Source organism: Pyrus communis, chromosome 3 (genome assembly GCF_963583255.1).
Source record: "Pyrus communis chromosome 3, drPyrComm1.1, whole genome shotgun sequence".
Taxonomy (NCBI): Eukaryota; Viridiplantae; Streptophyta; class Magnoliopsida; order Rosales; family Rosaceae; genus Pyrus; species Pyrus communis.
This window is the reverse complement of record NC_084805.1, coordinates 4,692,705-4,715,925: the sequence shown is the minus strand read 5'-3', so window position 1 is coordinate 4,715,925 and position 23,221 is coordinate 4,692,705. Positions and strand designations below refer to the sequence as shown.

Genomic DNA, 23,221 nt, shown 5'->3' with positions numbered 1-23,221 from the left:
TTCCCCCTTATGTTTTTCGACATCTTGAATCTATTTATGATGTACGTTTCCCAAAATTCAATTGTTATGATAGAGTTTTATTAATTGGACTATTTATGTGCTTCGGCTAGGTTCCTGGGTTCTCTGGGTTAGGCCGGATTGGGCTGAGGCAATTGGGCCTGGGCTCCATAACTGGGTTGGGTTCCATGGTCCAAAGGCCTGGGTTTAAGGAATCAGGCTGCAAGGTTAGGCCTAAGGCTCTAGTTAACACGGCCTACAGGCCTGGTTTTGGGTGAAATGGGTTAAAGGGTTTTAGGTTTGGGCTCAAAGGATTTGGGTCGAGGGTTTAATGAGTCCAAAGCCTAAGTTCTATATGGCCCAAGGGCTTGGGTTACAAGGGGTTTTGGGTTTGGGTTCTAATGGGCTTTAGCCTTGAAAGCCTGGCCAAAGAGTTTGGGCCAAAGGACTTGGGTTACATGGGGTTTTGGGTTTGGGTCGTTTCAACCCGATTTCGATGGAAGGGAAGGCCAGAGCTTCCCCAGCTTCATTCAACATCGATTCTCAACCTAGGGTGAGATTTAGCTATCAAGTTAAACCTTATGAGGAGAGGAAGAGATTCGTACCAATTTCACGATGAGTGGTGGTCGGAGTTTGCCGGATTTTGGCTCGAAAGCCATAGGGCTCATCGAAGGAATTTTGTTGGGTTCCTAGGCTTCACGAAGAAGGAAGGAGAGAGAGGCTTACATGGTGGGTGTGGAGGTGTCACTATCATCGCCATGTATTGATTTGGGGGGTGTGTGTAGATCGGGGTGAGGGAGAGAAAGTTTGTGCAAGAGAGATAGAGTGAGCTAAGAGGGAAAAAGCTTGGAGGAAGGAAGAGAGAATGAGAGAAAAGAGATGGGAAACTGCCACGTGGCAGCTAATGAGAGGGAGAGAGTTATGAGGAAATCCCAAAAAGAAACCGGATTGGGTAGTGGATAGGGGACAAAAGGGTAATTTCATAATTCTTGTTAAATGAAATTACAATTAGTTTAGGGTGGGGTTTCACAGAAAGATTTCAGTTTGTATATAGTTTGCTTACAATACGAGCATCTCTTATCTACTATTGTCTAGGTCAACCGCGGTCCATAAAGAATTACATGATTTGGTAACACTACCTGTAGGAAGTAATTGTGAAAAGTTTTGTGAGAAGTAAAAACTGTATCTTTGAATGATGTATGTAAAAGTTGCAGTAATTTTTTAGTAAATGATCACTGCATTTTTGTAAGGAAAATACTATTTGCTGTGAAAATAACAGCTCCCTTTTACAATATTTAGAATTGTACTATACCATGTTAATGTTGAAAATCTTACATCGGGATTTACAACTTATAATTACACGATTTCATTCCTAATTATACCGAAGAGTTTAGGAGCTCACTACATTAGCTAGCCAACTTTGCTAAGCCTTACTATATGAAGGTTATTACTTAGTAGAGATTGTATGGATACAAAGAACTAAATCAATAGCGGAGCATATAAAGTCATAGCCTAACAAATCTCTCCTTTTATGTTCGATCTATCATGGTTGAGGCATCACACCTCGTTCCTGAGATACACCCAGAATTGACGAGTGATAGAAAGACGTAGGAACAAATTCATAAGAGTTCACTAGAACCCAAACATGAGATATATAAGATAACCAGCAGAATAAAAAGTAATAATACGTTATAGTTCTCATTAGGAATATCCAAGGCCTTTGAAGAAACTTGGAATTTCTTAGCATGAACAGTGCCCGGCAACCAGAAACCCATAGTTTAAAATTTCTTATTCAGAAAATTAAGCAACAATGCAAAATTTCAGTTGACTTCCAAAAATGAGAGAAGGCTTTGACATTTTCTTCTGAGCCTTACCATAAAATATATAGATAAATGGATATAAGCCATAAACCATCCATTATCTGAAACGACTGATTGGCAATCATTGAGGCACGACGATGGTATCATGAGAGAGATTAGCTCAAGGTAAATCACTTGAACTTGTCTCCAAGTTATAACCACCGACGCCATCAGATCAGATTAAAATTTGCATAATTGAATCCTTTTGGAAGAATAGATACATAACTATAAAATCAGGGACATGCTGAAAACAGGCATTTTCTGGCAGGTTGCTAGTTCAACATACTATATATGCGGACCCAATACAAATTGATTTGTGGTTGAACTACTATATCATAGCAACAAGTTTCCATACCCAAACTGATAAAATGATGGATGTGTCGGGAAAAAATCTCTGGTAGTTGGCGTGAGGGGCCGTGTGGGTATTCTCCAGGCAATTGAATGGCAATAGATATTAGCATTTCAAAGTTCACATGGCTCTGTCTTCCAATTCTTCAGAAGCCTTGGTAGTGATTGAGGCTCCACATATTTTTTCCCTAAATGCGTGATTAATTTGAAGACAGAACCATGCATGTGATCCCTAATGAGCTATTGTTCCCTTCTATACCCATCGAGTTGTCATTGTCTTTACCATATATTTTTTCTTTAGCCAAAAATATTAATCAACATGACTTTTCATCTATATATACGATATGAATTGGATCAAGACCACCAAATTAAATTCAAATTCTCAAGCATATAGCTTTCTTGTTTTTCTGTTGCTAGTTCCTTGAGATCTTCAAGTTTTTATTAACTCTATTGCTAGTCTTTCCTCCAAAAGATTTACTATAATGGGGTTCCGGCTGCCTGCTGTAATTCTTGCTAAGAAACTTTTTCGACGGTCTTTTTTAAATTCAAGTCAAGGAGCTTCATATAATTTAGCAGATGTCCCTAAAGGTTATTTTGCAGTTTATGTTGGTGAGAGTGAGAAGCACCGATTTGTGGTTCCCATATCATTCCTCTGCCAGCCTGCATTTCAACACTTGCTAAGTGAAGCTGAAGAAGAATTTGGATTTGATCATCCAATGGGCGGTCTAACAATTCCCTGCAGACAAGATGCTTTCCTTGATCTATTATCTCGCTTGAGTGCATTATGATAGAGTAGCAGATTGTGGAAAGCAATTACACGAACTGTGTGATTGTTACAATTTTGGAAACCAAACAATTTCCAGATTTTGTGCATTTTTTTTCGATCGAGGAGGGAGACACATACTTTTCCCCTTGAATCAGATTCGTAAATGCCTAAATGGAGACTGTAGCAATATTCATAGCTTATTACATTACAATATAGAAAGCATCCCTTTAAATTATATGACCAGGTGTGTTGCTGCTGCTTGTTATCATCTTCTGATAATGACCAACAAAACATTTCTTGGTCGTGTGATGAAACGCCTGATTTAACCATAAGGAGTAATTTTGTTTTCTTTCATAAAAATGAGAATGAAAAAAAGATGTAACCTACAATCTTGGATTTATTTCTTCAGATTCTCTTGTGATCAGTTTCCCATTAGGATCCTTTTTTACAGTTAAGAGAATGCTTATATGTTAAGAAGTAGTTCCCCCAACAGTTTTGGACAATAATCTAAGTTTTCTCTGCATGACTAGTATGTCATTCTGTTGATTAAATTGTGAATTTTTCATTCAAACAACTCCAATACGAAAATTTCTGTATAAGAATAATTCTCCTCCATATATCCAATTGCGACTCCAACTTTTTATTGATACTTGATGTAGGAGATGTATAAGAGTCACCATACAAAATAAAAGAATGAGAGAAACGTTTGACCTTCAATAAGACTGATGCTAAATTAAGTGTGTGAGCACCATAAGTCCACATTTAGTGGTGTCAGCGGGTGATGTTGATGCAGCGCTAATCTTTCAAGCAAACAAAACCACCCTTTAATTAGACCTCTCAGAAGACCTGTAAGATAGCCAATTCTATAAGGGAGCACCGAATGTGTTGATTCAACATATCCCCGTTGGAGCATGAAATTATGCTTTCAACAACAAAGTACACTTCTTTACCGTAGTCTCTAGCTTTTAAAAGCAAATGCTGCGTGACTCACTAGCTGCAGACATGGCTGTACCATTTCTGCTCAGGTCAATGTGATTGGAAAGATGAAATATGCCCCTAGGTTTGGCTATAACTATGAAACTCCTAGGATCAAAATCTTCTTGGGGTTAGTTTGCTGCGGGGAAAACATTCATTGAACCATTTTCTGATTAATCAAGAGGTACATATATTGTAATTAGTACCTCCCCCTCCCCCTCCCATTTCATCATTTTGTGGTTAGCTTCCCCTATTCTTCTTGTTGGTTATATGTCATGGTTTATGGCGTACCACTTCTTCACAACCAAATTCCTTGTTGAAAACCGCAGTATTTAGTCAACAAACAATTCGGGGTTGCACATCAGCAGGGGGGTCGCACCAGGTTCATATTTAGCAGCACACTGCTCAAGCAGAGATTCAGGACTGTGCTGGAAACGATGAGCTTTTGTGGAAGCTTGTGTCCATTAGAACTAACAGTGAAATTTGGTGCTCATGCACTTAATGTTACTAAATAATTTTGAAGGGTTTAACTTATTTTACGTTTCTGAATGTTGTAGGAAATTCTCAGTTTGATAATATAAATCAAGTAATTAACAAGTAGGAGTCACAATTGCTTCAAAAAGGGTGTGTTTAGTCGAGATTTCTAGTGGTATACACATTAGCATAACAATATCTATTAAAAGAGATTCTAATGGAAACTCAACCATGAAAATCTGAAGAAGAAACTTATTCAAGATTTTGCTACCTCTGGAACTAGAACAAAATATTTCAACTTGGAATGTTAAAACCTCGAAAATTTTGGATTGGACAAGATCCATTCCTGCAAGGACAAAATGAGATACCAAAATGGGGCAAAACATCCAAACTAACCTTATTTATTGTAACAATGACGTATCATTTTCTTTTTTTTTGGCAGAAACATACTTCAATCATTCGACTTTAGTTGATGATAGAGTGCAATAAAAACTTTACATCCGTCCTTTCATCAGACTGAGAAAGAAACAATTTACTCCCAAGCCTGATCATATGCATGCATATATAGATTAACTGCTATGCCAAAAGCCATCTGTAATCTGTAATGATTGGTGATAAGGAACTAGCGTGGACCCAATGAACAGACAATAGTTCATGCAAAAGTCAATATGGCTATCATATTAAAACTAAAGTAATTAAAATCTGTTGGGAAGGATAATAACCTAAAAATCAAGAGAGACATACTTGAGACAAGCATTTCTTCTGTGGGAGACAAATTCAAAATGCATTTGTGCACCCAACTCTAATTTACTCTTCTGTGGCTGCAAGTTTTTTATACAACTTGCTATCTTTGCTTCTTGTACTTCATGTCCAAATTAATAAAATTTACAATCGATGTGTCAGAAAATCTCTAGTAGTTGGTGCGACAGGTCTTTCAATAAATGAGTGGGGATTTGCAAGAGACAAACATTTGACCAAAATCGACATGGCTTTGTCATCCAATTCATCACCAAGACTCGTTGATAGTGGTTGAGATTTCGTATCGGTTGATTTGCTTCACATATTTTTCGTAATTGCTTGATGAAATGTGGAAGACAAAACCATGTGATCCCTTATCAGCCCTTGTTCCTTTCTATACCCCAATCAGGTTGTCCTTGTTTGCACCATATATTTCCTCCAAGAGAGAAATCCTACACGACCATTCAAGTATATATAAACCATATGACTGGCTCTTTTTATAACCACGAAATACAAGCTACAAACTCTCAAGTCTAAAAATTCTTAAGTACAATAGTTTTCCTTGTTCTGCAAGTTCTTTGAGATTTTCTTCTACTTTTGATCTCGAGCTTCACAACAATGGGTTTCCGTCTTCCAGCTGTAATTCCTGCTAAGAAACTTCTTCAACGATCTTTTTCAAATACAGCCAGAGGAGCTTCCACTAATTTAGCAGATGTCCCAAAAGGTTATTTTGCAGTTTATGTTGGCGAGAGAGAAAAGCAGAGATTTGTAATTCCAGTTGCATTCCTTAAGGAGCCTGAATTTCAAGACTTGCTAAGTGAGGCTGAAGAAGAATTCGGGTTTGATCATCCAATGGGTGGTCTAACAATTCCCTGCAGACAAGATGCCTTCCTTGATGTCACTTCTCGCTTGAATGGATTGTGCGAATACATAATGAAATCTGCATATTACTTCAACCAACTATTTGGGAGAATTTTGTAAAGTAGACAATCTCAACATTTTGTAACCATGTTTTTCATTGGGGAGTGAACCAATGTCTCCCTGAATTATGTAGAAATCTAGCAACTTTTAATTAGATATTCATACTTCTTTTTTCTCATCTTCGTTCGTTTATCCACTATCCAAACTATACACAGCTCTGTTTCCACATACTCGCCGCTTACAGCAATTTTACTAACTGTTCTCTTTACCAAATTTTTTTAGGCTCATTTCTGGTCTTCTATTTACGAGCATCAACATATTTCATGCTCGTGTGATGAATAATTTGATTTAACCATAATGGATTTCAATGCGACATATTTATAATCTATGATACCTTCTATCTTTTATGATGTCTAGTAGTGTAAATATTTTAAACTGATGATCGGGTTCGTTCATTGTATTCTTATAGGGTTGAGAAGTGTACTTGTAAAAAATCATCAAAATCAGAGCTGAAATAACTATTAAATTGTGATTTTTCATTTTTAAGCCTCGAAAGATTTCGTCCTATTACCTAATCTCCGAATGTTTGCTGTTGGTGTTTGGTGTATGAGACCTCAGAGTATATACAAACAAGTTTGATGATTAGATCATTGAAACTAGGTTCGTAAAATGCGTATCCCATTAAAATAATAGATTCCACAAACACTTAAGGAGTTTATTTTATACTTTCATAAAGTAGAACATAAGCTTTTGTGCCACTAGTGTAAATATTTTAAATTGATGATCAAATTCATTAATTGTATTCTTATAGGATCAAGGAGTTAGTTGTAAAAAATCATCAAAACTAGAGCTAAAACAACTGTTTAATCATGATTTTTCTTTCGTAACCATCGAAGGATTTCTTCTCGTTACCTAATCTCCAAATGTTTCTTTTCAGTAATTTTTGGTGTATGAGATATTAGAGTATATACAAACAAGTTTGACAGGTAGATCGTGGAAACTAGTCTCGCAGATTGCAAAAATCATCGAAGGAATTTAATAGGCCAACCTTCTCACTTAGCCAGATGAATATTTCCACTTGACCTAACAAAATAAAACCCTAAAACCTAATTCAGCCTTTGTGCGACAAAACTTTGATGGTTTGTTGGCAAGAGTTTACACGATACGAGTCATTTTTTTCCTTTGGCACCAAATATTTGCCTGACAAATTCTTTCTTACCTTTCGAAAATATTTGGTCTCGTAAATATGTTGGAAAAATCCTAAATGTTGACCAGTTTTGCTCAACGAACTTAGATTTTCGTTGGGTTAAATGACTTAACCAGACGAAATATGGTTCATCAGTACTTTCTGGTAGTGAACATTGATGAAATCAATGCCCTCCAGCATTCTCTTCATAAAAAATTTGCAATTAAAGATTTTAGAGCATAGAAATATTTTATTGGAATTGAAATGGCCACATCTCATACAGGACTGTTTTTAAACCAACGTAAATATGTGCTTGACTTACTTCGAGAAGTTGAGGTGCTGGATTGCAAACGAGCTCATACTCCACTTGATAGCAAACTGAAGCTAGATGTTGAAGGGGGAGCCTCTCACCGATATCTATTCTTCCAAAGATTAGTTGATAAGCTCATTTATCTTAGTATCACAAGGCCAGACATTGTGTATGCAGTGAGTAAATGAGTCAATTCATGCATTCCCCTACAATGGTGCACTTACACTACACTTGCATGTTGAAAAATTCTATGATACCTCAAGGGACAAAGATCATGGGATACACGGATTGCAAATCAACTACTGGTTATTGTACCTTTGTCGTCACATAGAAGAGCAAAAAGTAGACTGTGGTTGCTTGTTCTAGCGTAGAAGCTTAGTATAGAGCAATGGCACACACTGTGTGTGAGCATATTTGGTTAAAATGTCTTCTCTTTGACTTAGGGTTTGCAAGCAATCATCCTATGTCCTTGTTTTGTGACAACCAAGCAGCCATGCTGTTAGCTAACCCACATCAGTGGGGGCAAAAGAAAATAATGGGTTTAAATATTACCCTACTCTAACTAATATCGAGGCCTTTTGTGGTAAAACCTCACACCTAACGGATTGGGCAGGTGGTAATTATGAAGTTGAGGACAATATCTATATCATTAGAGTGGGCCACCAGGGCCTGTCAATCTAAAATTCCAACATTGTATCAGAGCCCATGGTTACGGGCTTGTACATGCCAAAAGCTTGTCACCAGGAAGTATGGGCTTGGAAACAAGGCTGGACTCTTAATGTAGAGGTAGCCTCTAAGTTCTTAAGAAGCACCTTTTGGAAAGATTGAACACAAGTCCAGACTCCATTGAAGCTGACCTTTGAGTTTTAATTGTCGACTCGTGGATCTCCACATGTGAACCACTAAGCTAATTTGGTATTGCTGTGCTTTGAAAAAAAGCTGTTTCTGCTGTGCTGTGAGAATAAGCAGCTGTGAAATAAAGCAGCAGAGTGTTTGGTAAACTTTTTTGTAAAAGTACTTTTGGAAAAAAAAAAAAAAAAAAAAAAAAAAAAAGCAGTATTAGAGTGTTTGGTAAACTTTTATGTAAAACAGATGTGAAAAAAAGCCGGTATTTCAAAGCTGGGTTTTGCAGCTTCTTGTTTTTGGCTTTTATTCACCCAAAACTGTGAAAAAAAGCTGAAGCTGAGTGTTTACCAAACACAAAAACAGATCCCAGCTTTTTTTTATAGTAGTTTTTTTCAGAATCACCTCAGTACCAAACCAGGTCTTAGTCGTGCATGTTATTACTTTAGAGTAAACTAGAGGAAAAATTTAGTCAGATTGTGATGACTTGTTTTGGGATATTATTTTTGAGTCTGTATATTTGTTGGAGAACATTTTGGCCACAACCATTTTTATGACAACCTACAAACATGGAACCCCACTTGAAAATATTTGGATAGATGAGTGGACAGAAAAAGCTACTTCTTCATTTGAGCGACTTACTTCCTTTGAATACAGTAGAGGACATGCTTCAGACATATGTGTCCATAATTTCTTGACTGGAACAGATAAGGGCTCTTAAGACAACAATAATCTTTGTTATCAAACGGGATTTAGATATGTACGTAATACCTACTGCTTTTAAAAAAGTATCCCTCCACTCTTCAAAAAATTAATAAGATCTTATGTGTACACACGGATTGAGTTTGGTCGTGAGCAGGAATAGGTGCAAACCGATGTGTTTTGGCAGATCCTAAATTTTAAATATCTCGTAGAACAAAATCCTTGTGGCGGAAGTTGATTTGTATGATCGGTCAACCTACAAAATGGTAAACGGTAAGAGTCTGATTATTCAATTACTAATTTTTAGCCGGTTATTATCAATTTATCTTCTGAAACATGCATGCCAACGGAGTTGCTAAAACAAGAGTTCAATGTACTTGGATAACTTTAGCAGATTTTTGCTTTAGTTTCTTAGACTGAATTCAAAGTGTTTGATCTAATAGTGAATCATCAGTGTTCATTGTCTCTAGTGTTCCAATAGATCGGTTTTCTCGTTAGATTCCATAGAGGCAAAACAAAATGATATTGAACTTCCTTTACTCTTTGATGAATCGACAAAGTCACATCCCTTCTTATACATCAGGCCCCATGCCAGATTTTCATAGCACCATATATTCTTGTTTGCCAAGTTAGCATTTATTCCATGTTTACAATGAAATGCAAATTATCCCACAAACTTTTGTTTGATGGGGCATAACGTATGCACTACTGTTGGCCCACTTGTTTAACATCCAGTGTGCAAGCAATTGATTATTTGAGAACATGTGGATGCAACAAAGGGTACCCAGTCGTTAGCAAGGCCTAACCAGAAAAGTAATTCGTGATTAGTGATTAACAGGCATGTCTGAAGCAAAATGCCTCTTATCTGACAGGCATAAATAATTCTATTGGAACAAAATTCACATGTAGTGGTCTCTTGTGTTGCCTGTTATCCGGAGGAGGTAGGGAATCCTGCTTCCACACAAGAATCTGTCCGAAAAATCTGTCGGAGTAGGGAGTTATGTGAGCAGCAAGACAAAGCCATGTGATTGGGTATAAGCTAGTTTCTCTCATCGTTTCTCTTTGCAGTTCCTCTTGACCAATAATTTTCATGTACCATAAGATTTTTTCGCATACCCTTTCATCTATATATATACACATGATCAAGTTCACAATGGTATTAGCAACTCAATCTTTACCTTCCCAAGAACATATCAAAGCTTTCTCTTTTTTCCAAGTCCTTCGAATTCCTTTTCTAGTTCTTTTATCCCCTTGAGAACATAAATCGATGGGTTTCCGGTTGCCTGGAATTGTTAGCGCGAAGAGAAGTCTCGTCCGGTCTCTATCTAATTCAAAACAGACAGCTTTAAAGACCTTAGATATCCCAAAAGGCTATTTTGCTGTGTATGTTGGGGAGAGACAGAAGAAGCGGTTTGTGATTCCAATATCATACTTGAATGATCCTTTATTCCAAAATTTGTTGAGTCAAGCCGAAGAGGAATTTGGATATGATCATCCCATGGGTGGTATCACAATACCTTGCAGTGAAGGCACTTTCCTTCATCTCACTTCCTGCTCAAGTGTGTGAGTGAACACTAAAGAAGTGAATATGTGATCCACTTTCATGTCCGAAAGGATCCTCATTTCGGAACACACTGAGCTACGATGAAGGAGAGGCTATGGTCGAACATCCACTGAATCGACTCACATCCTGTGTTGAGGTGAAGCCGTCGGTACTGAAGCTGCCTGTGATGTGAGCTGAAAGTTAGGAAATTAATGAAGCAGACAAACAAAGAATTCATCACCAAAAACCCAACTTTCCAAAAATGATGACTCAAAAATTTTCGACAGATGCTGTTGACATGGGAATTTAAATTAACCCAATTAGTTTTATGTGTTGGCTGCTCTAAGTCAATCAAATGTAAACTGCTCTGCTGCTTTTGAGCAAAATATATTGGAATATGAAATAAAATTTATATACTGATCCAATTTCTTGTTGGAATTTTTAGATCGGTCCGATGTAGGATTCCAACACTCCCCCTCACGTGTAATCCTATTTAGTATTCACATGTGGAGATCTACATATTGGCAATTGAAACTCAGAGGTCCGCTCTATGTTAAGAGTCCAGACTTGTTCTCATTGTTTTCAATGGAACTTAGAGGCCGGCTCTCTGTTAAGAGTTCTAGCTTGTTTCCTTCTTGGTGACAATGCTTGTACAAGCCCGAACCTTGACTCGATACCATGTTAAAATTTTTAAATCGACGGGCCCAAGGGATGCACTCTAACGACATTGATACTGTTATCAACTTTATCACATGCTCAATCAGTCAAGTGTGGGGGTAATCATATTTAAACCCATTATTTTCTTTTCACCCACCGATGTGGGAGTCCAACATTTCTTGTCTTAATTTTTTTATTACTTCTAGCTTTGGTGCCTCAAAAAAATAGCAATGTAATCTGCTATATAATTAAATTATCAATGACAACAGATTTTCTCAAGAAATGAAATTCAATTAGTTATACTTTGTACTTCATACAAATCCGTGGTGCCTCAAGTAGTAATGATGGGCCCCCTCTCAAAATAAAATTATGAGATATATGCGCTAGATACAAATATTATGGGGAATTTCTACACTATTTTCCTTTATCTGATAATTTAATCCTTTGACTTGGTTGATTGTTTTCACCGTGTTGGTGCAACTTATTAGAGAAAAAATACTGGGATTGTCGGAGACAAATTTCTGAAAATTTCCAAATAAAGTCATTCAAATTTCCCAACTAAATGGAAATGATAAAAACTGGAAAAACCAATTAAAGGATAAAGAGTGAAAAAATATCTGGATTGTGTGGAAATGTTGTATATGGCAGGAAACTATGTTTGGATTGACAAAAGACATAAGCATTGAAGGATCACATGACTGCGTCTTCGGTCCCAGTCTTAAAAACTTGGTAGCAGTTGAGTCTGTATATTTGTTGGAGGACATTATGCCCTACCAATTTTATGACCTGCAAAATACAAAAAGCATTTGAAATTTTAGAGATGTGTGAATAGGAATATCCCCTTGTGACTTCCATCCAATACAGGACTTCAGACGCATATATCTACGATTACTTACAGAACCAGATTAGCTTTCTTTTGATGACATCAGTATTACGGTTTCAGACGTAATATGTACAAGTTAGCGACAGTACGTACCTACTGCATGTCCAATATGAACCACTTTACGTACATAAAATCTCTGCCAGCCTAGGAACATTGCCTCACCTGATCGATCTACTTTTTCCTGCAAATTACTCTTTCAAGAGTTCCGTAAACAACTAACTTCCTATTTCAGGTCCATTGATATTGAGCTTCAAATGGTGGTCGAACATTAAAATCAGTACAATTTATTGGTTATACTGCCTCTTTGAATCCTCTATATTGCCAAAACAAAAGAATACACTTCCATAGCTTGTTGAGATTGACGGTATACTTGATGAAACGACAAACCCACATGCTACGGGTGGGTTTTGGTTTGGGTAGAGCCATGACATGTGGAGTGCCGTTGGTGTCTTCATTGACACGCCCAACCCTGATATCCACTAAACACCAGAGTAGGCACGTGCTAGCCGACATCCGAAGGTGACGAAGCCATACTAACATGCATGAGAAATAATAAATATAAACAACACTTATAAATTTAAATACAATGATTATGCAATTTAGGGACATATTCAAAGCATACAACTAACCGAGACCTGTACTGAGGGGACTCGAAGATGCCAATGCGGGAGTGCCTTGATACTGGGATTGTACGCCTCGATTCTAGGTCCTAAGGGAGCGCAAAACAAAACATGAGTGGACCAAATTGATATATATAAGTAATACTAAAACAATTAATCCTTAACGTACTAACCCTCAGGTTTAGAAAACTCGTATAGCATAATAAGTAATAGGTTTTTCCAAAAACCCTAGCATGCCATAAAACCTTTCATAAAACATATATCGTATATAGGTTGCTTACTAGTGGTAGCACAAGGCATAAAACCTTTCATATAAACATATATCTTCATTCACCTGAAGGCACTACATCTCCCGGCCAAAGCCAACATAAATATTTTCCGGCCGAAGCCAATATAAATATCTTCCGTCCGTAGGCACAAACCAAATGCCTAGCCGTAGCCAATATATATATCTTCTATTCGTAGCCAATATAAATATCTTCCGTCCGTAGGCACCAACCAAACGCCTGGCCGAAGCCAATATAAATATCAATCGCCCGTAAGCTACTACAGCACCCGACCAAAGCCAATATAAATTGCAATCGCCCATAGGCTCCTATAACACCCGACCAAAGCCAATATAAAAGTATCATTCACCTGTAAGCAGCATCATTCGTTTTTGGCAGGACATTCGTCCTTATGCAGATCATTCACCCGTAGGCAGATCGTATGAATAACCACTAAGTAAGTACATAAAACATTAACATAATTTTTCTAATATATATATCTATCTTAATCGTATTTCAGTAGCTAAAATGTCATATCGTAAAATCACATTCACAAGTATGTATATAGTCATCAATCATATATACCACAAGGAACGTAAAGTCGATAAAGCATGGTAATTCATTAAGCGTGAAACCAATTTACTCATAAACGTTTCATAAAACGTAACCAATAAATCATGCCTTTCATGTATGCATTTCTAATAGTAAAATATGCATTTTTTAAGGGGTCCACTCACAAATACTTCGCCGTCGAAGAGCCGAGCAAACTAGCAAAGACGAAAATGCCATAAACAATTGCACCTAAGCACATAAAGGTACCAATTAATAAAACTCTATCATAACTATTGAATTTAGGAACATGGACGCCGGAAACAGATTCAGAACATCGAATTGCCCTAAGAAGGGTCCCGGGCAAATTTCATAAAAGTCAACAAAAAGTCAACACAAAGAATATTCCAGAAAATATTTCATTAGATCCAGGTCACATCTGGATCCAGCTCTGGGTCACAGGGGTTAGGCCGATTCTAGGCTGGGTTTGTTTCTGGGCTTGGGCCGAATAATAACTGGGTTTGGATCCAAGGGTTTTGGGCCTGAGACTCTAGGCTGGGTTCCAAGGCCCAGAGGCCTGGTTTGGGTTTTAAGTTAGAGGGTTTAGGGCTCAGTTTGGATGGGATCTTGGGCTTGGTAGCCCGGCCCAAAGGTTTGGGCTAGTGGATCTGTGTTTCTGGGTTTAGGTCGTTTTGACTCGATTTTCAGACAGGCTTCACGGAGATGAAAGCCGAAGCTTTCCAAGCTCCAGTCAACCGCGAAACTACATTAAACTCGACGATGTAAACCATGGAAATGAAACCACGAAGGAAAGGAAGAGGATCATACCATACTTAGGTCCAGCCGTGGCCAGAAGGGGAGGTTTCCCCCGAGTAGCTTCCAAGTTAAACCTTCACCAAGTACCAATAAATATGCTTTAGAAATCAAAGCAAACATCCACCGGTAGATAAAAGAGGTCCGAGACTCACCCAATCAAAGGTGGTCACACTCGCCAGATCTCCCCCCGATCTTGCGCTGGTTACCAAGTGCAACAGTCACTTTGTACTTGCAGAAGAATGAGAAGAACGAGAGAGATAAGGAGCTCTGAGGGGGGCAAGGGAGATCAGAGCAAAAGAGGGAGAAAATGAAAGGTATGAGCATGAGTGTGCTCTCGAGAATGAGGGGGTGATAGAATGAGGAATGTGAGGGAAAAAAGGGATCTGAGAGGTATGCTGTGGGGAAAAGGTGACAAGTGGCAAAAGGGATGGGGTTAAGTAGGAAACGGGTCTCACTAGGCACATTAATTAAGGTTTAAAAGCAACAAAAAAAAAATATCTTTCAAACCAAAGTGGAATTATGAAATCACCCTCGACGTTTCGTACATTCAGGACAGGTTGTTACAATCTACCCCCGTTAAGAAAATTTCGTCCCGAAATTTGAAAATAACTTACTATGTAAAAGTACTTGAAGATAGGAAAGAATATATGTATAAAGAAGAAATCACATCAGAGTGGTTGCATCAAAGAGAATATGCCACACCGTTGTGAGCGGGTTGCAAAATCTTCTTTCATGCCTTTAAGCTTCTACTTTCTTCCCCCATCAACAAAATAGTAGAAACATACTTCATAAAGATATAAAATCAAAATTGTACAATAACGTATGGTCAAAAATATGTACGTATAATACAATAACGTCAAAATAGATATGTACTAACATAGAGGTTGAAAAACTTGTATTGAAAATTTAAAATCGAAAGTGAAAAATGGGTCTCGCCCAAGCATTCATAACGTCATGCACTCTAAGAACAGGTGTGTCCTTAGGTCGAGCCCCAACAATAACTAAACAATAACAGCTATTGTAGACGGGTCTACCTGTCCACTTGCTTAACGAAACCAACAAATATGCCATAGATATTACAGTCGGCCGCCCGCAATATCGACAACACATTGTTGTCTTGATAAGCAGGTAGTAATTTCCTAAGGGTGCAAAAATACCAATTTGTCCAATCCCACGTCAACAACAACACAAGCACACAATTTCTCAAATCATAAAATCAAACATCCGAAAACCAATTTGCAGAACTCCACTGTCCAACCAGTGCTGTTAATATAATCAATCAAACCAAGTGTCAAATAGTGCCATACAGAACTGAAAATAAAACTATCATCATAACTACTCCAAAAGAGATCGGTGCAAAAGCTAATCATTCAGAAACTACAAATCAAAAGAACGCAACACGTCTTTCAAGATCTAGATAGTTCATTCAGACTGTCTAATAGTCTACGAATAAAAATACGAAACAAGACAAACAACTTAGTACTCATGGCCTTCATGAAAACTTCACAAAACTTAGAAGTGAAACACGCGTCACTAAAAGGTATAAAAGTGACGACACACCGAAAACTAAAACAATGTGATTCACAACATCTAAGCAAGCTGATTCATTGAAAATTTCTCTCAGATTTAGCGAATAGCTAAGCCAAGAAAGCTAAGTGAACACTCACGAATTTAAGGGTCAAAACAAGTCCAAGAAATCTAAAGTATATGATAACTGGAGTGAATGCGTAACTTTGATGCAAGAACACGTGTAAGTACCTAACTTGATTCTGTGGTCGCAAGTCGAGATGGTTGAGTACGGACTTGACTCAGGTAGTAGTCTAATGTAATCTGATAGACGGGAACTCAAACTTTTTTCCCGTTCCAAAAATTCACAACAACTTGATACAATGATAAACTCAACGAGATTCAAACACTAGTGGTAATGATTAGCTCGATAGGGTGTTAATAGGTGGTTGAATAACTAATGGTTCCGGCTAAAACTTTCGGATCTGAGTGGTTTTCTTGAATAGTCTCTATGCTATAGAAAAAATATGAAGTGAAATGATACGAAATGTCGTAAAGTAAGCACGAACCTAAAGTTGACTAAAATGCCTTCTAGTACAAGGAGGTGAAACTAAGATCACGGTCGAAATCAATGGTGATCGATACGTCGGTCTAACGAAGTCTAGAATGAAAATTTTTTCCAAGTGCTCGAAAGTATAATCCTTTCGAACTGGTAGATAATACAACGAGTGAGTTGATCAACAAATACCGAAACACGTGTACAAGATGGTTTGTACAGAAATCTATGGTGACACTCACCCATCTTTATTCGCATCCCCAATAAGTCCTCGACAACCCAAAAAGGATAACCATGGAAATTTCTTCCCATCTCGAACTAGGAATATAAAGAAATTAAGATAAGTCTGATGCCTTCTAATCATCAAGAGACACACGCATTACTCAATCCTGCTGCATCAACGTTCAGCCAACATTTAATAATACACCACCATAGAAATTTGAAACATGTAAAAGCTACGTTAGATGAGACAATACCCTGTTGTCAGAAACTTTGCTCGCTGTCAGAATCGCAATGAAATTGACTGGTTTCATAGCTAAAAAGAAAATAGGTCTAAGCTCAAAGAATAGTTAAGAACTGCTGATAGGATTTAACGAGGCTAAAGACATTTCACATATCACAACACCATAATCCTTTTTTGGAAATTGATGAGAATAGCGTCTGCTACCAAAGAATCTCTTAAGAAGAGTATTTACTCTAAACAAAAACAACGTTCGAAGAATTTGACGTACATCTGACTGTCGATGTTTAATGAACTTGACCTCGTGGTTAGAGTAAGCAAGAAGGTTATCAAAAAAACAATTGTCGAGAATTGTTCTAAGGATCCACACGAGTTTCCATGGCAGGAACGAGTCAAAGGACATTGGTTCGATCCCACCAAACTAACACTTACTAACCTTCATAACAACTAGCATTTTACTCGCTTTCTCCAACACGCACTTCCAATGTTTCGAACAATTTCCATAAAGATATGACTCTACCCGTCATTACTAGGGAACGCATGTCGCATAGTGACATCACCGACTCAGGTTTTCCGAATTCAAACCACTTAGGACTTTTTTTTCCGTTTCACCACATTTCTGTGTAGATATGACTCGGCCCGCAATTCCTAAGGAACGCATGTTGCAGAATAGCATCACCATTTAGGGTCTCCCAACACTCATATATAAATCTAACTCTGCCCGTAATTCCTAAAGAACACATGTTGCAAAGTATCGGTCCAATGATGAAAGTCGTCCAACAATCCATTTCGTCACCGATAAGACACAATCCTGACATGAATTCTTGTATTTCAACCAAAAGTTGAAATTCAAACAGAGAAAAGTTTGCACAACTACGTCGAATGGCACCAAATTCAGAAGTCGTGACACCCAAATGATGTCAAGACCGACACACAACTACAGTAACAAAATATCCTAAGTATGCTCTGAACAAACCACGCTTTGATACCAAATTGACATGCCCGACCCTGATATCCACCGAACACCAAAGTAGGCACGTGCTGGTCGACACCCGAAGGTGACGAACCATACTAACATGCATGAGAAATAATAAATATAAAAAACACTTATAAATTTAAATACAATGATTATGCAATTTAGGGAGACGTTCAGAGCATACAACTAACCGAGACACTAGAATGGAAATATAAAATTGAATGAACAAAGAGATGGGTCCTACACCGAGGGGACTCGAAGATGCCAATGCGGGAGTGCCTTGACACCAGGATTGTACGCCTCGATTCTAGGTCTTGAGGGGACGCAAAACAAAACAGGAGTAGACCAAGTTGATATATATAAGTAATACTAAAACAGTTAATCTTTAACGTACTAACCCCCAAGTTTAGAAAACTCGTATAGCATAATAAGTAATAGGTTTTTCCGAAAACCCTAGTATGCCATAAAACCTTTCATAAAACATATATCGTATATTGGTTGCTCAGTAGTGGTAGCACAAGGCATATATATATATATATATATATATATATATATATATATATATATATATATATATATATATATATATATTTATATATAAACATATATCTTCATTCGCCAGGAAGCACTACATCTCCCAGCCAAAGCCAATATAAATATCTTCTGGCCAAAGCCAATATAAATATCTTCCGCCCGTAGGCACCATCCAAACACCCAGCCATAGCCAATATATATCTTCTGCCCGTGGGCACCAACTAAACGCTCGGCCATAGCCAATATAAATATCTTCCACCCGTAGGCACCAACCAAACGCCCTGCCGAAGCCAATATAAATATCAATCGCCCATAGGCTCCTACAGCACCCGACCGAAGCCAATATAAATATCAATCACTTGTAGGCTCCTACAACACCCGACCAAAGCCAATATAAAAGTATCATTCACCCGTAGGCAAGACATTCACCCATAGGCAAATCGTATGAATAACCACTAAGTAAGTACATAAAACACTAGCATAATATTTCTAATATATATATATGTTAATCGGAGTTCAGTAGCTAAAATGTCATATCGTAAAATCACATTCACAAATATGTATATAGTCATCAATCATATACCACAAGGAACGTAAAGTCGATAAAGCATGATAATTCATTAATCGTGAAACCAATTTACTCATCAACGTTTCATAAAACGTAACCAATAAATCATGTTTTTCATGTATGCATTTCTAATGGTAAAATATGCACTTTTGAAGGGGTCCACTCACAGATACTTCGCCGTCGAAAAGCCGTGCAAACTAGCAAAGACGGAAATGCCATAAACAATTGCACCTAAGCACATAAAGGTACCAATTACTAAAAGTCTATCATAACTATTGAATTTGGGAAAATGGACATTGGAAACAAATTCAGGACGTCGAATTACCCTAAGGGGGGTCCCGGGCAAATTTCGTAAAAGTCAACACAGAATATTCCAAAGAATATTCCCTAACGGAATATTCCATCGGATCCGGGTCTAGATCGTAGTGGTTGGGCCAGTTCTGGGTTGGGTTTGTTTTTGGGCTTGGGCCAAGTAATAACTAGGTTTGGATCTTAGGGTTTTGGGCCTGAGACTATGGGCTAGGTTCCATGGCCCAAAGGCCTAGTTTGGGTTTTGGGTTAGAGGGTTTTAGGGCTGGGTTCAGATGGGGTCTTGGGCTTGGTGGCCCAGCCCAAAGGTTTGGGTTGGTGGGTCTTGGTTTCCAGGTTTGGGTCGGTTTGACCCGGTTTTCAAACCAACTTCACGGAGACGAAAATAGGAGCTTCCCAAGCTCCGGTCAACCTCGAAACTACACTAAACTCAACGATGTAAACCATGGAAAAGAAGCCACAAGGGAGAGGAAGAGGATCATACCATACTTAGGTCCAGCCGTGGCCGGGAATTGGTCGGGAAGTCACGACATTCTTCGCCATAATCCGGGGAGGTTTCCACCTAGTAGTTTTCAAGTTAAACCTTCACCAAGTACGAATAAATATGTTTTAGAAATCAAAGAAAACATCCAGAGATAGACAAAAGGGGTCTGAGACTCACCCAATCGAAGGTGGTCACACTCGCCGGATCTCCCCCCGTTCTCTCACTAGTTACCAACGTGCAACGGTCACTCTACACTTGCAGAGGAATGAGAAGAACAAGAGAGATGAGGAGCTCCAAGGGGGGGCGAGGGAGATCAAACTGAGAAAGGGAGAAAGAGGGAAGGTTGGAGCTGAGTGTGCTCTCGGGAATAAGGGGGTGACAGAATGAGGGAGCTGAGGGAAGAGAGGGATCCGAAAGGTATGGGGTGGGGAAAAGGTGGCACGTGGCAGAAAGGATGGGGTTGAGTGGGAAACGGGTCCCTCGATGTTCCGTAACATTCGGGACGAGTTGTTACATTCATTCAATCAACACATGCAATTTACTAGCAGACCTAATTAAGAATTTTTGGAGTAATGAGTCCAATTAATCGGCATTTTGAATTGGTGGTCACATAGACAAGTGCCATTTCTCAATCATATATGCTTCTTACCTAACATACATGATTCCTTGGGATTGAATCACATTTAGTAGTCCTTGTTGTTTATTATCCATATGTGGTAGGGAAGAGTTTCGCGAGAAATCTCTCAGATGATTTTTGTTACGGTGGATGACAAACCCATGTGATTGCTCACAAGCTAGTGTGTCCCTCGTTGTTTACCGTCTCAGAGCCTCTTCACCAATCATTATATCTGCCTAATGATTTTCTGCACTCTATTCGTCTATACCGAGTTCATCCTGAACAACAAATAATCTTCACCTTCCTAATAAGCATCAAACTTTCTCTGTGTTTTCCAAGTCCTTTAAAATCTTTTGCTTCTTCTTTTGCCCTCTTGAGAATATAGAGTCATGGGTTTCCTTTTGCCTCGAATTGTCCGCCAAGAGAACTCTGATTCCCTCTTGAGAATATAAAGCCACAATTCCCTGCAGTGAAGACACATTCCTTCGTCTCACTTCTCGCTTGAGTGTATGAGTGAACGGGATCCGATCATCCAAAAAAGGCAAAGCCTCATTTTAGAACTCACTCGAGTGTGGAGCCCAAGAAGAATTTTGATATGGTCGTATCCAAAGAATCCTCAGTTCAGAAAACATCGAAATTGGATAAAGAAAAGGCCACAATTGAGCATCCAATGAAATGACACAATGTGGGTTGAGCAGACAGAAAAAGTTATCAACATGACAAATGATGATATCATGAACATTTGGTCCAAACAACACAGGTCCAATCTTAATGCTAAGGCAGTCAAGTTTTGTCTTTTATCCTGTATATGTAAACTTCATTTCCACTTCGAAACATATGAGGAAGTATTTAAATGTATTGGGAAATTTTGAAAGCTAGCCACATTTTGTATCACGAAATGATTTTTAGCCTACCTTTTGTTATTCTTACAAATTTAACTAATAATTAATGTAAAAGTTCTAATACACCTTTAAGTTAAAACACTAATACCCTCCCCATCCCTTCTCCCAAATCTTCAGGAGGAAAAGAATCATTGCCGACTATGTAATGGCATCGTTTTGTGCGAGCCCTGGATTCCAAATGGATCGGGCATTCCTATAACGCTCAGAAATTAAAGTTCAGTGGTTTCAGCATTATCGTCACACTTAAGAGCAGTAACAACAATGACGATGATAATAAAGTTTATGTGGCAAAAGAAGAATTCCGGTGATTGAGGTATGTCTATATCTCGCCAATGGGAATACATCAATGGTGGATGCTGCAGGTGATTCGAAATGCATCCATAACTGCAGCAGCAGCGGCACCTGCCAAGCTGACTGAGGTGGGGTGTCCCATTGATGATGTTTCGCCATACATACAAGGAGGGCGGCTGCCCCTTTAGTCGCCGGAAATTGAGAATGAGGATTTCACCCCTCTGGTCCTCTGAACTGCCGCTGAAATCTGCTTCGCTACTTCTACATTTTATGCTTCACTACTTCTTCTAAATTTTTTTTTTTTAAATACCTAGGCCAAAACGAAGTCGTTTTGGTCCTGGGATAAAAAAGACGTAGAACGACGTCATGAAGGAGGGCTACAGTAAGGCTATCATTATTCAACAGTCTAGTAAATTGTTTAATAGTATGAAGGAATTGCGTGTGCAGAGAAGTTTCAAGTCTTGTGAGGCTCTATTTAAGGCCATTATGCACCACAACCTGTATATGATGGCCAAGAGGTATTTTACTAAAATGTTGAGTGAGGGAATAGAGCACAATAGACATACTTATAAATTATATGAGTCACTCGGTCATGCCAGCAAGATGTTTAACGAAACACCCCACTTAACTGTCTCTTTCTTAAATGCCACGCTTGGGAGGTACTATAGTGATAGTTGATAGGAATATACCTTGTATCTCTTCTATAACATGATATCTGAGTCAAGAGAATGATGCAAAACCTGATAATTTCATCATTTGTGAGGTTAAAGCACTAACATATGAGAAAATAATGCATGGGCTTGTGAAGAAACATGACTAGGTTGCATTGAATATGTTTATGGGTTATATGTTGTTGTATTCCATATGCGGATAAATGGGCGGGGCTATGAAAGCGTTTGACGAGTTTTCACAACTAAATGTGTTTTTATGGAGCGTGACAAAACAAAGGCAAAAGCTTCTACCCTTTTATATTTCGCCCCTCCACCAGCAATTCCTGCCTTCGCCACTGATCTTCACTACGCGGGATTGTAATAGCACCCATGAGATAATCATACCCGAATTCTTCTTCAGCTAGACTTAACAATTCTGATAGCACCCATGAGATGATCATACCCGAATTCTTCTTCAGCTGGACTTAAAAATTCTTGGAATGAAGGTTGGTTCAAGTATGATACCAGAATCACATACCGCTTCTTTTGGCCCTCCCCAACGTACAGCCAAAACAGCCTTTAGGCACATAAAAGGCCATTGAAGGAACTTGGTTTTTCTTAACATAAACGATGCCAGGCAATCGGAAACCCATTGTTTTAAATTTCTATATTAAAAAACTAATGGGGATCTCAATTAACTTATGAAAAAAGAGAGCTTAGAGATGCTTGGGAGTTGAGCATTAGAAGACTGTGTTGCTTTGCTCCTTAGTCATGTCATATGTAAGTATATATGGATAAATTGGTATATGCCAAAAGCCATCCAAGGCACCAGCATGAACAAATGAAGAGAGACAATAATTCATTCAAAATCACATGGACGTCTATTAAAACCAAAATAACTAAAATCTTTTGGGAG

The 23,221-nt window shown here is 38.3% G+C and overlaps 3 protein-coding genes and 1 long non-coding RNA gene across 4 annotated transcripts; 3 read left to right on the top strand and 1 right to left on the bottom strand.

Annotated features, from left to right (window-relative positions):
• Positions 1 to 2,686: 2,686 nt before the first annotated feature.
• LOC137729236 (auxin-responsive protein SAUR21-like) lies at positions 2,687 to 3,205 on the top strand. The gene has a single exon (XM_068468100.1). It carries the CDS (start codon positions 2,687 to 2,689, stop codon positions 2,990 to 2,992), a length of 306 nt encoding a protein of 101 aa, XP_068324201.1. The 3' UTR covers positions 2,993 to 3,205.
• Positions 3,206 to 5,682: 2,477 nt separating this feature from the next.
• LOC137729321 (auxin-induced protein 15A-like) lies at positions 5,683 to 6,214 on the top strand. The gene has a single exon (XM_068468237.1). The coding sequence runs from the start codon at positions 5,776 to 5,778 to the stop codon at positions 6,136 to 6,138; it is 363 nt and encodes a 120-aa protein (XP_068324338.1). The 5' UTR covers positions 5,683 to 5,775; the 3' UTR covers positions 6,139 to 6,214.
• Positions 6,215 to 10,333: 4,119 nt separating this feature from the next.
• LOC137729322 (indole-3-acetic acid-induced protein ARG7-like) lies at positions 10,334 to 10,944 on the top strand. Its single transcript, XM_068468238.1, has one exon. It carries the CDS (start codon positions 10,387 to 10,389, stop codon positions 10,684 to 10,686), a length of 300 nt encoding a protein of 99 aa, XP_068324339.1. The 5' UTR covers positions 10,334 to 10,386; the 3' UTR covers positions 10,687 to 10,944.
• Positions 10,945 to 11,953: 1,009 nt separating this feature from the next.
• LOC137727535 (uncharacterized) lies at positions 11,954 to 20,212 on the bottom strand. Its single transcript, XR_011067807.1, has 5 exons — positions 20,024 to 20,212; positions 19,847 to 19,945; positions 12,838 to 12,911; positions 12,296 to 12,735; positions 11,954 to 12,105 (listed from the first exon to the last, which is right to left on the bottom strand). It is a non-coding gene; the product is annotated as an uncharacterized lncRNA (long non-coding RNA).
• Positions 20,213 to 23,221: the final 3,009 nt, after the last annotated feature.

Coding starts and splice junctions, on each gene's coding strand:
- LOC137729236 (XM_068468100.1), top strand. CDS start 2,687: ATGGGGTTCCGGCTGCCTGCTGTAATTCTTGCTAAGAAACTTTTTCGA.
- LOC137729321 (XM_068468237.1), top strand. CDS start 5,776: ATGGGTTTCCGTCTTCCAGCTGTAATTCCTGCTAAGAAACTTCTTCAA.
- LOC137729322 (XM_068468238.1), top strand. CDS start 10,387: ATGGGTTTCCGGTTGCCTGGAATTGTTAGCGCGAAGAGAAGTCTCGTC.